Source organism: Rana temporaria, chromosome 6 (assembly GCF_905171775.1).
Source record: "Rana temporaria chromosome 6, aRanTem1.1, whole genome shotgun sequence".
NCBI lineage: Eukaryota > Metazoa > Chordata > Amphibia > Anura > Ranidae > Rana > Rana temporaria.
Genome location: NC_053494.1, coordinates 147,240,261 through 147,254,047, shown reverse-complemented (window position 1 = coordinate 147,254,047; position 13,787 = coordinate 147,240,261). Strand labels below are relative to the sequence as shown.

General features: G+C 45.2%; 1 protein-coding gene across 1 annotated transcript in view; it reads left to right on the top strand.

The window, feature by feature from the left end:
* The first annotated feature begins 3,672 nt into the window (after positions 1-3,672).
* Positions 3,673-13,787, top strand: part of COPS8 (COP9 signalosome subunit 8) — a 32,245-nt gene continuing 22,130 nt past the window's right edge. The window contains exons 1-3 of the mRNA XM_040357532.1: positions 3,673-3,829; positions 8,523-8,593; positions 8,685-8,733. Of these exons, the coding sequence (XP_040213466.1) occupies positions 3,752-3,829; positions 8,523-8,593; positions 8,685-8,733 (198 nt within the window). The 5' untranslated portion in view covers positions 3,673-3,751. The remainder of the gene's footprint in view (positions 3,830-8,522; positions 8,594-8,684; positions 8,734-13,787) is intronic.

Below are 13,787 nucleotides of genomic sequence, written 5' to 3'. Positions count from 1 at the left end.
TGTGGAAGCTGACAGCCCTGGCGGCGAGGACTAAAAAAAATGTGAAATGCATTACTAATGCCGGGTACAGACGAGAGGATTGATCCGCGGATACGGTCCGCCGGACCGTATCCACGGATAAATCCTCTCGAGGATTTCCGCGGATTTGGATCCGATGGAGTGTACTCACCATCGGATCGAAATCCGCGCCGAAATCCCATCGCGATGACGTGTCGCGCCGTCGCCGCGATGATGACGCGGCGACGCTGTCATATAAGGATACCCACGCATGCGTCGAATCATTACGACGCATGCGAGGGAGGGAATCGGACGGATCGATCCGGTGAGTCTGTACAGACCACAGGATCGATCCGCTGAAGCCGATTCCAGCGGATAGATTTCTTAGCATGCTAAGAAATTTTTATCTGCTGGAATTCGGTCGGCCCGAAAAAAATCCGCAGAAAAAGATCTGCTGGGATGTACACACCAGCGGATCTATCCGCTGGAACTGATCCGCAGATCAATTCCAGCGGATAGATCCTCTCGTGTGTACGGGGCCTTAGGCAGCCGCCTTCTCCACCGCTCCTCTATTGAGCAACAGAAGCCTCAAAACTATGTTTTCACAACACTGTAACCTACCAGAGTTGGGAAAAGCATCAGATAAACACCTCTTTAAGGTGTCCTCAAGAGGTTTAATCTTCTGCGCTCTCTGTGGGGATGGGATGAGTGCTGAGACTTTCACCTTGTAATGGTGGTCAAGGAGGGTTGCCAACCAATATTGATCATTTGCATTTAGACCAGCAGGGGTGCGTCCTTAAAGGGCGCAAGAGCGCCGCTCCCTCTCTCCTGCACCGCTCTAATCCCCATAGATAGTCCCCAAATGTTTAATTTTTTACTCACCTGTAAGGTAAAAGGCATAATGAGCTAGTATGCACCACATACTAGCTCATTATGAAATACCTTAGAATGAGGCATCAGTAACTTACCTGGTCCACGCCGAGGGAGATGACATCTTGCCTCAGCGTGCAGTCAGCGGCTCATTGCGAGGGGAATATCGCCCAAACCGTAAAGGCCTTATTATAGGCTTATCTGTAGGTAAAAGTCCAAAAATAGACCACTTTAATGACCAGAGCATTTTTTTGTGATACGGCACTGCGCTATTTTAAAGAGGAAGTAAACCCTGCGATGTTACCGCTGTTCCCACTAGCAGCAAGCGTCCATCTTCACCCCTCTTCCTTCCGGGGCCGCGAAATGCGGCTGTGGGACTGGCCGGAGTCGCCTGACGTCACTCCAACTTGGGAGCCGCCAGTCACAGCATGACCCCCTTTCAGAAACAGGACGATCGCCTTTTCTAAAGTGCGCCTCCGCCATTGTCTACAGCATATGCGCCGTAGACATCGGCGCACAGGCTCTATTGTAAATATCTCCTAAGCTGTGAAGGTTTAGGAGATATTTTCAGTCCCTACAGGTAAGCCTTAATCTAGGCTTACCTGTAGGTAAAAGCAGTTGTACAGGGTGTACAACCACTTTAACTGACAATTGCATGGTCGTGTGATGTACCCAAATACAATTGATGACCTTTTTTTCCTACAGAGCTGTATTTTGATGGTATTTGATCATCTTTGCGATATTTTTAATTTTTTGCGATATAAACAAAAAAAAGACCAACTAAATTCCTGCTATAATACACATCCAAAAATATATATATATAAAAAAATGTATTCATCAGTTTAGGCCGATATTTATTCTACATATTTTTGGTAAAAAGAAAAACATGCAATAGGCATTTATTATAGTGGCCAATTGTCTGCGCTTCTGGGTGGTGTGCGCGGACCGGTCAATGAATAGCGAGATAGACTGTATATGTTCTGGGAGCTGGCCAGGTTGTCGGAAGGCTGCCATAGTTTTTCCTTAGTGTGGAAAAAGTGGATGCAGGCGATAGTATCTCTTGGCAGGTGAGCAGGAATATGCTTTGGTTTCGTTTCGGTAATCTATGTATACGATCTATTAGAAGATCCTCTAGCGCAGGGGTTTCCAAACTTTTCAAACAAAGGGCCAGTTTATAGTTCTTCAGCCTTTAGGAGGGCCGGATTGTGGCCAGCGGGGGCAGAAAAAGCCCTGGGCCCAGCATTGGTGAGAATAAATATGGTCTCATAGTTTGCGATCAGTAGGATAAGGAGTAGTGCCCCTATTAGTAGGAGTAATTGTATCTCATCATTGGTATCAGTGGAAGAAAAAGTGCCCCCTTGTTGGAGTCAGTGGGAAGAATAGTGCCTCATATCAGTGAGAGGAATAAAGCCCTGAGGGCCGGATAAAGGCTAGCAAAGGGCCACATCTGGCCCTCGGGCTGCAGTTTGGAGACTCCTGCTCTAGCGGGAGGTCTGGCAGTGCGGCCTTCATAACATCCGTAAAGTAGGTCATCAAGTCAGGGTGTTTGATGGATTCTGGGACCCCTCTAATTTTAACATTATTGCGCTTGGAGCGGTTCTCCAGGTCTGCGATTTTTGATTTCATCCATATGATGTCATATTCCTGTGAATTATGGGCATCTATCAGGTTGTTAAATGTGGAGGCAAATTCACCCACTTTATCTTAAATATGTGTGACTCTATTGCCTATTTCAGTAACATCTGATCTAAATTGCTGGGCAAGCTTCAGGATGTCAGCATGGAGTGTGCTTCTTAGGGAGACCAATATATCTTTCAAAGTGGTGTCAAGCACCGGTTGGTTCGCTGTAGGGAACTCAGATATGGAGTCCTGTAGCTCCCTGGTGTCATCCAGGGAGCCTGCCATGTCACCTCCAGGGCTGGATCGGATGTGTCCTGTGACTTGTGCTTGGCTTTTGCAGGGCTAGATGAACATGACTCCGGCCAGTGCCACAGCCGCATTTCAAGGCCCCGGAAGGAAGAGGGGTGAAGATGGACGCTTGCTGCTAGTGGGGACAGCGGTGACATCGCAGGGTTTACTTCCTCTTTAAAATAGCGCAGTGTCGTATCACAAAAAAATGCTCTGGTCATTAAAGTGGTTGTATAGTCTTTTTTTGGACTTTTACCTACAGGTAAGCCTATAATAAGGCCTTTACGGTTTGGGCGATATTCCCCTCGCAATGAGCCGCTGACTGCACGCTGAGGCAAGATGTCATCTCCCTCGACGTGGACCAGGTAAGTTACTGATGCCTCATTCTAAGGTATTTCATAATAAGCTAGTATGTGGTGCATACTAGCTCATTATGCATTTTACCTTACAGGTGACTAAAAAATTAAACATTTGGGGACTATACAACCGCTTTATGGGGGCAAACCCCTCCGGGGCTGAAGTGGTTAAGGATATAAAAGGATTGGAAAACAATTGGGCTGAAATGAGCACATGTCATGAGAATCCACATTCTCTCTCAGAAGCAGCTCCAGGGTGACTGCTAATTACAAATCTATAAAATATAGAGATGTAACACGCTGTATCTCTACAACACCCTCCACCTTGTAATATCTCCTAAATAAATTTACATTGTGTTATGTATCCTCCCGTGTTATAATGAAATATGTATTTGTGTTTTAGAAAAGGAAACAATTTAGCACTTCCTCCTTGTACACGAGGTCGCCCAAACACCAGATAACCCGTCTGAAGCGGAAGCGGGTGCGTTCCACGCTCTCCTCCAATCAGAGCCCACTCGCTGTCACCCAATCTACAGGCGACTCTGCTGACGTGCCCTCACCCGGAAGCGGAAGTGTACAGTGGTTGTGCAGGACGGAGGCCCTGGGGGCCCGCGGGGAAGATGCCAGTTGCCGTGATGGCGGAAAATCCGGTGTGCTACCAGAGGCTTCTAGAACAGTGCGAGGAACAGGAGCTGGAGGTGTGTGATGTGTCCACAGATGTGTGCTCATAGAGAGGGGGAGGGGGGTGCATTCTCCTCTGTACAGGGAGGGGAAGGGGACAGGCTGTGGGAGCTCACACTATGGAGACACATCTGTAATAGAATGATGAGTAATAGCAGAGATCCATAGCAGCCTGTAAGAATGGATCTGTCATTGTGTGACTACAGGACACTGAGCGGTGATAGGTCTGTACTGTGTGTTATCCTTTAACCACTTGCTTACTGAGCACTTTTACCCCCTTTATGCCCAGGCCCATTTTCAGTGCTCTCACACTTTAAATGACAATTGCGCGGTCATGCAACACCAGACCCATATGAATTATTTTTATTTTTTTGGCGCACAAATAGGGCTTTCTTTTGATGGTATTTAACCACTTCAATACCGGGCATTTTCACCTCCTTCCTGCCCAGGCCAATTTTCAGCTTTCAGCACTGCATCGCTTTGAATGACAATTGCGCGGTCGTGCGATGTGGCTCCCAAACAAAATTGACGTCCTTTTTCCCCCCACAAATAGAGCTTTCTTTTGGTGGTATTTGATCATCTCTGCGGTTTTTATTTTTTGCACTTTAAACAAAAATAGAGCGACAATTTTGAAAAAAAAAACAAAATTTTTTACTCTTTGCTATAATAAATATCCCATTTTTTTTTCTCAGTTTCGGCCGATACGTATTCTTCTATATATCGATAGGGGGCACCCGAGTGACGCGGCACGCGTGTCCCTTAGCGTCCGGGAGGCCAGAGGACATCATATGACGTCCACCCAGGATGGAAAAGCCACCTTGTGGACGTCTTATGTCTATAGGCGGGATGGGAAGTGGTTAATCATCACTGTTTTTTTTCCAAAACTGACAAAAAAAAAAAAAAATTCATAGTTTGTTATAAACAGATAATTTTTCTCCTTCACTGATGTGCGCTGCTGAGTCTGCACTGGTAGGCGGCACTGATTGGCAGGTACTGGTGGGCACTGATTGGCAGGTACTGGTGGGCACTGATTGGCAGGTACTGGTGGGCACTGATTGGCAGGTACTGGTGGGCACTGATTGGCAGCACTGTTGGGACTGCACTGATAATCAGTGTAGATGTCCATTTCACACAAGCCAGTTATCGGCTCTCCTCACACTGTAAGCATGAGGAAAGGAATGCCGATAACTGGCTTGTGTTTACATCATGATCAGCTGAGATTGGACACGGCTGATCATGTGGTAAAGGGCCACTGTTATTGGCCCTTTACCCCATCTGTGATCAGCTATGACCTAAGGACACAGCGATCACAGAGTGCCACACTGAATATGGTGCCCTCCCAGAACTGGCCGGCCATGCTGTAGCTGTCATTTAGCTGTAGCAAGGTTGGCAAGTGGTTGAAGTTTAATGTTTTGCCTTCCTTCTTCCCTTCTAATTTTATTACACACCTTATTATAAATAATCTAATGTCCTCACAGGATCTCTGTACACCTATATGTGCAATACAGGCAGATCATGGCTGATGGAGCTACTAGCTGACTCTTGAGAAGTTATGTAAAATTTAAAGGATAGGTTCACCTTAATTTAGGGTGTAACCGATTGCTACGCAGCAGCCCCCCTCCCCCATGACAGCAGGTGGGGGATTCTCTCCACCTGCATAGCAGAATCATTCATTCATTCATAGAGATCTGTGAATGAATAAACTACAAGTCCCGCCTTCCACATTGGCCTCCAGCTTGTAGTTCTCAATGGAGTACAAATGCACTGACCATTAAGCTTGTAGTCCATTTACTCCAAAATCATGTGCATTAATTTTTTTTTTACAAAGTTGAACTTATTCTTTAAAATGCTTTGATGTCTGGAGGAGTGGGTGTTCCTAGTTAGGCTTTGTTTGCATGCAGACCATTCTAGTTAACACCCATATGTAATGCTGAACCTCAATGAAAGAACTGGAATCTAATGAATGAATGGGACAGTCAGGATGGGGAGGAATGAGCCAGGAAATGAGGCGGGTTCTAATGCACACCATGAGAAGCTCACAGTGTGCAGTGAAATCGGAGTAAGCTATTTCAGTACAGGAGAGGAGTCGGGACATCTGTGGTAGACTGAAATGAAGACTGAAGTTCAACTTTAAAGTAGATTTAAAGCCAAAACTTTTCATGGGGAAGGTTTAAAACCCCTGCCAAGTTATCTTTTTTGCTCTCTGTATACTACTGAAGATCTTAAATATGTTTTTATTAAGAATCATACTTACCTAGGTGGATGCAGCATGTGTCTAATGCTGCATCTGTCTCCCGGCGCTTCGAACGCTGAGAGCCGAGCGATCAAACACCGCCGATCACTCGGTTCTCACAGCTCCATGGAACGCTTGGCAGTGGAGGGGTGGGAGCGTCCGGCTCAGGCTCTAGGCGGCTTGCTGGGAGGCTAAGACAGGTGTCGATCCAGGGATCTGGGCAGACCCCGACCCTATGATCATTAAAACGCCCGAGCCTGGACCAACTGTGACATCAGTAGAGAGCGGACTTCAGCTCGCTCTCTGCTGAAAACGGTTCATAGGAGTGAAAAATTAAAGACACTCTTGTGATCCATAGGACAAGTACAGCCTAGAAGTAAAGCCTAACTCCAGCTTTCTGTCCCTTTTAGGCCAGTTTGGGCTATTTCTTCACCAACAAATGTTCCCACTGTGAGCAATACAGGGCTGCCTGCTTTTACCCCTTGTTTTTGTACTGCAGAACGTTGCAGGGCACTTGCAGAGTGGCTTCATTCACTTGAACGGGTCATGCTTGGCTGGTACTATACCCATCAACCATGACAGGGCGTATAACCTCTGCTGCGGCGTGTGTATACCTCTGGCCACTGCAGCTTAAGGGGGTGCGGTTGGGGAAGGGATGATAACACAAACCCAAACTGCAAATATAAATGAACCCTTATTGTTCTGAGCCCCTTATAAGGCTGCTTTCACACTGATGTGCTGTGGTTTACCTGCGCCGTGAGTGCAGTGCAGTACATGTGCAAGTTTTCTGGGTTATCAGCGCTTCTATTTTATCCTGCAGATGTTTTGCACTTTCTGAAAGCACATCAAAACTCCTGCATCCAACATGCAGGATATAATGGAACTGCAAAGCTGCAGGTACTCTGCACTGCACCCGTGGTGTGGGTAAACCGCAGTGTATCAGTGTGAAAAAAGACCTATACTATTATGCCCAGTGTATTGCTGCAGACTCACCTGAAGATCTCTTCTTATCTGCTGCTGGCACCACTCTGGAGACCGCTCACCGGGATAAGAGTTGGAGTGCAGTTGGTATCACTCCGCATGGGACAGGAGCCGGCACTACAGAGGAGGCATCGGCTAATGCGGCTCTTGCTCCCTACTACAGCTCCAACTTTACAAGTAGTCCCTCTGCATTGCCGTCTGCTTTATGCTCTAGAACAAGGGTCTCCAAACTTCTCAAACAAAGGGCCAGTTTATTCTCCTTCAGACTTTAGAAGGGCCGGATGGTGGACAGTGGGGGGCAGAAAATGTCCTGGGCCCAGCATCAGCGAGAATAAATATGGCCTCAGGGTTGGTGGTCAGTAGGAGGAGGAGTAGTGCCCCTATCAGTAGGAGGAATAGTATCCCATCATTGTTATCAGTAGAAGAAATAGTGCCCCCTTGTTGGTGTCAGTGGGAGGAATAGTGCCCCAAGGGCCGGATAAAAGCTAGCAAAGGGCCACATCTGGCCCTCGGGCCGCAGTTTGGAGACCCCTGCTCTAGAATGGTGGGCCAGCAAGCCCAAGCTGCGATCTACCAGTCACTTTTCTGTGATCTAGAGGCTGATAAGGGGTGGATGGTGCTGGGGAATGCATTGTGGAGAGGGGTGAATGGCGCTGGCGATGCGTTGTGGAGAGAGGTGGATGGCGCTGGCGATGCGTTGTGGATGGCGATGCGTTGTGGAGAGGGGTGGATGGCGCTGGCGATGCGTTGTGGATGGCGATGCGTTGTGGAGAGGGGTGGATGGCGCTGGCGATGCGTTGTGGAGAGGGGTGGATGGCGATGCGTTGTGGATGGCGATGCGTTGTGGATGAGAGTTACATTGTGAAGAGGATCTCCACAATGTAACAATCATATCCACCCAGAGTCATCCTCATCCATTTTTCAGCCTCAGCCAGGTTTCCCTTTTAAAGAGATTCAATAAAGTCTGCAGGGGGGGGGCACAGTAGCACTTTGTGATTTACCCTCCATCCATGCTGGTATCTATCTGCATGCACCCGATAGGACTAGGAGGTGCATGCAGATAGACGCTGATCAGCCAATCACATACAATAAAATAGAAGCAGCCAGCAGGCTCCTCCTTATCAGGGAAGAAAGTGCTAGCTGCTGCTGGCCGCGATGACCTGCTGGGAGGAGTTACGAGTCGGCTTGTGACATGCTAATGAAGTATTATTCCTCTGCTACAGCCGGTCGGGGGAGGGGGCGGGGCGGTGCCAGTGAAACGTTTCCCTTCTATAAGTGAACAGCAGCGTGCGGCTGAAGGATTGATTTCACATGCAGGAGCGGGTAAAGCCGTGAATCGGCCTGGTTTACACAAAAATCGGTTGATGCCGATATCTTCAAAATGGGCAAATATCGGCCAAAATATCAGCCGATATATCGGCCGACCTCTAATTCAGATTATCTCTCACTGCCTTCTCTACATTGCTCAGCTTTTTTTATCTGTTTCTGTTTTCCAGGCTCCTGGAGGTGTGGCTACTCCCAACGTCTACACCCAGCTGCTGGTTTTGTATCTTTTACACAATGATATGTAAGTGGCTTTAACACTTTATTTTCTATATTAAAAGTTTTTATAATAAATGACATTTAATGCTTTGTGCCTTTTTTTTTTTTTTTTATAGGAATAATGCTCGTTATCTGTGGAAAAGGATCCCACAGCCTGTTAAATCTGTAAGTATTACCTTTTTTACCCTTCAAGTAATGCAGCAAGGGGAAAACTATTATAAATGGCAAATTTACAAAAACAAATCTATTGTGGGGCCCTCTGGTCGTGTCAGGGAGAGAGGGGTTGTGTGGTGCTGCTGTACCTAAGACAATAGAAATATTACCTTTTTGCTAACTTTTGGACTTTCTCCTTGATCTCTTTATATGAAGGATAGAATGCTTGTTCAAGTGTAAAAGGTAGTCTTATACGCCAGAAAATAAAGTAGTCTTCCCTTGTGCATACTGGTGACAATCCTTACCTTTATGAGAAAGTGAGGGGGGGGGGGGGCCCTCATCCTCACTTTCTCATAAAGGTAAGGATTGTTACCAGTATGCACAAGGGAAAAATATATAAAGCAGAAAAAAATTGTGGAAATCTAGACCCTGTCATGGGAGACATACAGAAATAATCTAACCAGTAAGTTTAACTGTTTTTTTTCACTAATCGTCTTCTAGGACAGCTACCTGAAATGATATAAACAAGAACTTGGCATACCTTAGGGAGGGAATACAGTCTGTAAAACTTTCAAACAAAGGATAAATCTTGGCTAGATATCAATTCCACTTGGTAACACTCTACCAAAGCACAGTTTGTAGACCATATCGTAGTTTTGGAGATCTCTTAAGAGAATGCTGCACTTATGGCCCACAAAGTAACAAACAATCTTGTGGAATGTGCCTTTATCTTAGCCACAGACCGAAGACCTGTGCTATCATGTGAAAGGATCACTTCCCTAATCCATCTAGCTTTGGAACTTTAAAAAAATCCAAGATCCCTTTCACATTGAGGTGCTTTGCAGGCGCTGTAACGCTAAAAATAGCGCCTGCAAAGCGCCCTGAAAGAGCCGCTCCATTCATCCCGAGGGCTTTCACACTGGAGCGGTGCTCTGGCAGGACTAAAAAAAAATGTCCTGCAAGCAGCATCTTTGGAGCGGTGAAGGAGCGGTGTGTATACCTCTCCTTCACCGGTCTTGCACATTGAAATTAATGGGCACCGTGGCCATACCGCCGGCAAAGTGTGGGTGGCTTTAATCCTTTTTCGGACGCTATCGAAGGTTAAAAGCGCACTGCTAGCGGCCGAATACCTCTGCAAAGATGACGGTAAAGCGCCACTAAAAATAGCGGCGCTTTACCGCCGCCCGCGCCCTAGTGTAAAAGGGGCCTTAACCACTTCGGCTCTTATGCCGCGTACACACGATCATTTTTCGGCATGTAGAAAAAACGACGTTTTTCCAACTTCATCATTAAAACGACGTTGCCCACACACCATCGTTTTTTAAAAATGCTCTAGCAAAGCGTGGTGACGTACGACGGCACTGTAAAGGGGAAGTTCCATGCGGATGACGCCACCCTTGGGGTTGCTTTAGCTGATTCCGTGTTGGTAAAAGACGATTCACATTTTTCTGTCTGTTACAGCGTGATGAATATGCTTACTCCATTATGAACGATAGTTTTACCAGAACGAGCGCTCCCGTCTCATAACTTGCTTCTGAGCATGCGCGGGTTTTTAACGTCTTTTTAGACCACACACGATCATTTTTTACAACCGAAAAACGACATTGTTTAAAACGTCGTTAAAAAATGCAGCATGTTCGAAAAAAATAAATTGTCGTTTTTCAGAAGCCGAAAAATGTAAAGCCCACACACAATCATTTTAAAAGGACCAGAGCAATTTTAAAATTACTGCTATGAGCCTAATTTTGTCCTGACATATACCAAAACATTTTTTATTTATTTTTCACATTTATCTTTACTTTTCATTTCCAGTTTATAGTATACACTTAGCAGGACTCGCCTTACTTTTCACATATTTATTTTACACGGTGTACACATTTATTTCACATTTGTGTTATATATCACACTAATATTTGAATCACTTATGATACACATACACAACCTTTGTCCATTTCCAGCTGTATAATCAATTTTTCCTCATTTCACTGTACAGCACGCCTTGAACATGTACGAGAGATTTCATTTGTTGTATTTTTTAGCTATGACTAAGCACTAGTTTCAGTGCGAAATGCGTCAGCAGTTGGGTTTTATTTTACTTTGCTGTGACTTGTAGTGCTGTCCTTCTTTCAAAAAAGGCTACAATTTGTTCAGAGTGCGGCTGTCCAGAGACAATTTTTGTTCCTGCTTTGTGCAAAAGTTATAGCGGCTACAAAATAGGGGATAGATTTATAGTATTTTTATTATTATTATTTTTTTACTAGTAATGGTGGCGATCGGCGATTTATTATTTATTTTTTTTTCTCGTAACTGCGATATTGCGGTGGACACTTTTGACACGTTTTTGGGACCATTCGCATTTATACAGCGATCCCTGCTATAAAAATGCATTGATTACTGTATAAATATGACTGGCAGGGAAGGGGTTAACACTAGGGGGCGATCAAGGGGTTAATGTGTTCCCTAGGGAGTGTTTCTTACTGTGGGGGGAGGGGGCTGACTGGGGGAGGTGACCGATGGTTGTCCCTATGTACAAGCCACACACCATCGGTCGCCTCTCCCTGACAGAACGTGGATCTGTGTGTTTACATACACAGTTCCACGGTCCTGCTCAGTTACTGGGCACACACATTGGGTCCCCAGTGACGCGGCGGGCGCATGCGCCCTCTAGTGGCTTGTGAAGGCGCAACGTCATATGATGTCCACCCAGAACAAGAGAGTCTTCCTCCCGCCGTCATTTGATGGCGGGCGGTGGACAGGCGGTTAAATATAGTGTTATTGCATATAAAAAAAGTGTGCATTTTATTCTGTAATTTATCTTGTTTAAAACTCTAAAACTATGATTTTAGTACAATGCATTGCAAAGTTATTTACAAATAAAATAAAGTGGGTTTTTTCAATTTTGCTCTTTCTTTTCAGTGTGATACGTGTAAATATATGTAAACGGTGTAAAAATATTAATGAATAAAGCAAACAAAAACAGATTTTTTTTTTAAGGCTGGGTTCACACATGTGCGGTGCGAATTTCAGTTCTATTTTCTCTGCGAAGAGAAAAATCAGCTGTTCAGCGGTTCCTCTCCGTTGTAGCTCCGGATTAGCTGACCTGGGAGGGGAGGGGGAGGTGTAGTGCACAGGGAGAGAATTTGTGTTCAGAACCGAACACATCTGCGAATCAAATGCGTTCTGATGCGAAGATAATGTGCAGACAATTCGCACCACAATGCCTAGAAAACGCACACATTTTTTTGGGCAATGAGCAGGGCGAATGCCCCACAGATATGTCAATTTGTATAGGTGTGAACCCAGCCTAACGGTTAGTTAAATTAAGGACCGGCTCATGTACATATACGTCGGCACTTTAAAGATGAATATCTAGGTAACGGCAGCAGCTTCTGCCACAACCGAGGTCTCCATCTTCTCCGTGGTCGGTCCTGTAAACGATAATGTTGGTCTTCGCGTTGGATTCGCCGTGAGATCACTGTTATCGGCGGCGGGAGAGGGGCTACCCTCTCGCCGCTCTCCGGAGCCATCGGTAGCGGCGGAGGCGATCGGGTCCTTCATGCTGCTTGCCATGGATACGAGTGAGGGCAAGATGGCCCCCAACCATCTCCATAGCATAGCAGGACGGAAGCAACGTCAAAACGTCACTTCCGCCCATGCGTCTTTTTCAAATGACAATTTTTTTTATTCTTTATTGCATTTTAGTCGACATGAGACCTGAGGTCTTTTTTTGAGGTTTTTTTTCTATTACAAGGGATGTTTACATTCATTGTAATAGGAATAAACGTGACCCATTTAAAAAAAATAAAAAACTGTGTAAAAAATGAATAAAATAAATAAGAAAAAAAAAAAATGTTTTAAAGCGCCCCGTCCCAACGAGCTCGCATGCAGAAGCGAACGCATACGTGAGTAGCGCCGCATATAAAAACGGTGTTCAAACCACACAAGTGAGGTATCACCGCGATCGTTAGATCGAGAGCAATAATTCTAGCCCTAGACCTCCTCTGTGAATCAAAAGATGCAACCTATAGAATTTTTTAACTGTCGCCTATGGTGATTTTTAAGGGTAAAAGTTTTGACGCCATTCCACAAGCGGGCGCAATTTTGAAGCGTGACATGTTGGGTATCATTTTACTCGGTGTTATCATTCACAATATAAAAATATTGGGCTAACTTTACTGTTTTTTATTTTTTTTTATTAAAAAAAAGTGAATTTCTTCCCCAAAAAAAGTGCGCTTGTAAGACCGCTGCGCAAATACAGGCTGACAAAGTATTGCAACGACCACCATTTTATTCTCTAGGGCAGAGGTCTCCAAACTGCGGCCCGAGGGCCAGATGTGGCCCATTGCTAGCCTTTATCCGGCCCTTGGGGCACTATTCCTCACCAGCAATATGGCACTATGTTTTCCACTGATACCAATGATGAGATACTTTTCCTCCTACTAATATTAATAATGGAGCACTACTCCTACTGACCACCAACCCTGAGGCCATATTTTTTCTCACTGATGCTGGGCTCGGGACATTTTCTAACCCTGCTAGCCACAATCCGGCCCTCCTAAAGTCTGAAGGACAGTAGACTGGCCCTTTTGTATGAAATATTTGGAGACCCTTGCTCTAGGGTGTTAGAGAAAAAAAATATTGTTTCGGGGTTCCAAGTAATTTTCTAGCAAAAAAACGTTTTAAACTTGTAAACACAGAGTCTGAAAAACAAGCTCAGTCCTAAGTGGTTAATAAAATGGAAAAAAAAATCACCAAGAAAATTACAATTAAATGGTAGAGGACAATATGGAGTTAATTAGTGCTGATTAGAGTAAACTGAGGAGTTTAACAGAGAATCATTTAATTGGGAAAAAAAATGTTTTTGCTGCCAGTAATGTCCGTTGTAAAAAGGTTTCCATGTTGCATCTGCACTCAGAGGGGCCTACACCTGCTTATTTCTCCATGTGTACGTTCTGCACTGCTGATGATTACACACTAATGTTTACATCGTCCCTTGAATAAGTATTACATGCAGTGCAGGCGCAGAATGACCTCTCAGTCAATCAGGATGACTCAAGGCTGAAGAC